Raw genomic sequence first — 2362 nt, 5'->3', positions numbered from 1 at the left:
ACGGGCTCACCATAGCCCGTGCTACTTGGAACTTTTTGTTCCAGGTAGCGAATCTTTAACAACAATAACTTAAATGAGGTTTAACGTGGAGTGGTGAAGCTTAACGTGACAAAATGATGTTTCACGTGATAAGTTATGAGGTTTAACGTGACAAGTTATGAGGTTTAACGTGACAAGTTATGAGGTTTAACGTGACAAGTTATGAGGTTTAACGTGATAAGTTATGAGGTTTAACGTGACAAGTTATGAGGTTTAACGTGATAAGTTATGAGGTTTAACGTGACAAGTTATGAGGTTTAACGTGATAAGTTATGAGGTTTAACGTGATAAGTTATGAGGTTTAACGTGACAAGTTATGAGGTTTAACGTGACAAATGATGAGGTTCAACGTGACAAAGTGAGATTTCACGTGACAAGTGATAAGGTTTTACATAACCAATTAATAGGTTTCACGTGACAATATATGGAACGTCACGTGATAATTAACGAGATTCACACGATAATGGAGAAGGTTTAACTTTATAATTAACGAGGACTCCTAGGCTAATTACCGAGGCATCACCTAACAATGCACACGACAATTCCCGAGTCTGACATGATGATTGATGAGGATTCATATCTGATAATCTGCAACGTCCACCAGCCAATTAAAACCTCGCGCTATGCATCGATGACATATCAGGAAGCCAATCAGCGAGCACTTAATGAACGGAAATAATGGCAGTCAGCCAATCAACGTGGCTCTTTGCAAATGCAATTTTTATTAGTAGCTGTTCAACGCTGAGTCTAATATTAACGTTTCTGCTCGTTAGAGATGACTCCTGTGAGAGACCAATCAACGAGGACACTCAATTATGCCTCTGACCAATAAGCGTCGACTTTATGAATTTAAATTCTTTAATTAACCAATCAGCGAAGATACTTAAAAAGTGCATTTCCAAACGTCATCATTAAGAATGTCTTCAAACATAACTTCCGTGATTGGCCAATAAGTGCAATCATTATTGCGCTCAGAAACGGAACTTGGTTTCAGGCGACCAATCAGGGGATAAATAAAAAAAAATTAAAATTGTCAATTTCAGTTGAGTAGTCAATCACGAACTGGTTTCTATCTCACTTCAGCCACACCTGGCGGCTCTGGCTATAATCAACCGGTTATATATCAACCGGTTATATATCAACTGGTTATATATCAACTGGTTATACATCATCCGGTTATACATCAACCGGTTATATATCAACCAGTTATATATCAACCGGTTATATATCAACTGGTTATATATCAACTGGTTATATATCAACTGGTTATATATCAACTGGTTATATATCAACTGGTTATATATCAACTGGTTATATATCAACCGGTCCTATTTATATTCATGTCCTGGTATCACTCAGTTTGATATTCGTGGTATTACCAAAGTCTGTAAGTCTTGTTTGTGTCTGTAAGTCTTGTTTGTGTCAGCAAGTCTTGTTTGTGTCAGCAAGTCTTGTTTGTGTCAGCAAGTCTTGTTTGTGTCTGTAAGTCTTGTTTGTGTCTGTAAGTCTTGTTTGTGTCTGTAAGTCTTGTTTGTGTCAGCAAGTCTTGTTTGTGTCAGCAAGTCTTGTTTGTGTCAGCAAGTCTTGTTTGTGTCAGCAAGTCTTGTTTGTGTCTGTAAGTCTTGTTTGTGTCTGTAAGTCTTGTTTGTGTCTGTAAGTCTTGTTTGTGTCTGTAAGTCTTGTTTGCGTCTGTAAGTCTTGTTTGTGTCAGCAAGTCTTGTTTGTGTCTGTAAGTCTTGTTTGTGTCTGTAAGTCTTGTTTGTGTCAGCAAGTCTTGTTTGTGTCAGCAAGTCTTGTTTGTGTCAGCAAGTCTTGTTTGTGTCTGTAAGTCTTGTTTGTGTCTGTAAGTCTTGTTTGTGTCTGTAAGTCTTGTTTGCGTCTGTAAGTCTTGTTTGTGTCTGTAAGTCTTGTTTGTGTCTGTAAGTCTTGTTTGTGTCTGTAAGTCTTGTTTGCGTCTGTAAGTCTTGTTTGTGTCTGTAAGTCTTGTTTGTGTCTGTAAGTCTTGTTTGCGTCTGTAAGTCTTGTTTGTGTCTGTAAGTCTTGTTTGTGTCTGTAAGTCTTGTTTGTGTCTGTAAGTCTTGTTTGTGTCTGTAAGTCTTGTTTGCGTCTGTAAGTCTTGTTTGTGTCTGTAAGTCTTGTTTGTGTCTGTAAGTCTTGTTTGTGTCTGTAAGTCTTGTTTGTGTCTGTAAGTCTTGTTTGTGTCTGTAAGTCTTGTTTGCGTCTGTAAGTCTTGTTTGTGTCTGTAAGTCTTGTTTGTGTCTGTAAGTCTTGTTTGTGTCTAAGTCTTGTGTCTGTAAGTCTTGTTTGTGTCAGCAAGTCTTGT

At 37.8% G+C, this 2362-nt stretch overlaps 1 protein-coding gene across 1 annotated transcript in view; it reads right to left on the bottom strand.

Moving 5' to 3' along the window:
* Positions 1-1803: 1803 nt before the first annotated feature.
* LOC138359040 (collagen alpha-2(I) chain-like) overlaps positions 1804-2362 on the bottom strand; it is a 21820-nt gene continuing 21261 nt past the window's right edge. The window contains exon 4 of the mRNA XM_069317731.1: positions 1804-2298. Within this exon, the coding sequence (XP_069173832.1) occupies positions 1804-2298 (495 nt within the window). The remainder of the gene's footprint in view (positions 2299-2362) is intronic.

Source organism: Procambarus clarkii, chromosome 88 (assembly GCF_040958095.1).
Source record: "Procambarus clarkii isolate CNS0578487 chromosome 88, FALCON_Pclarkii_2.0, whole genome shotgun sequence".
NCBI lineage: Eukaryota > Metazoa > Arthropoda > Malacostraca > Decapoda > Cambaridae > Procambarus > Procambarus clarkii.
The sequence above is the reverse complement of the archived record's forward strand: the minus strand, read 5'-3'. Positions and strand labels throughout refer to the sequence as shown.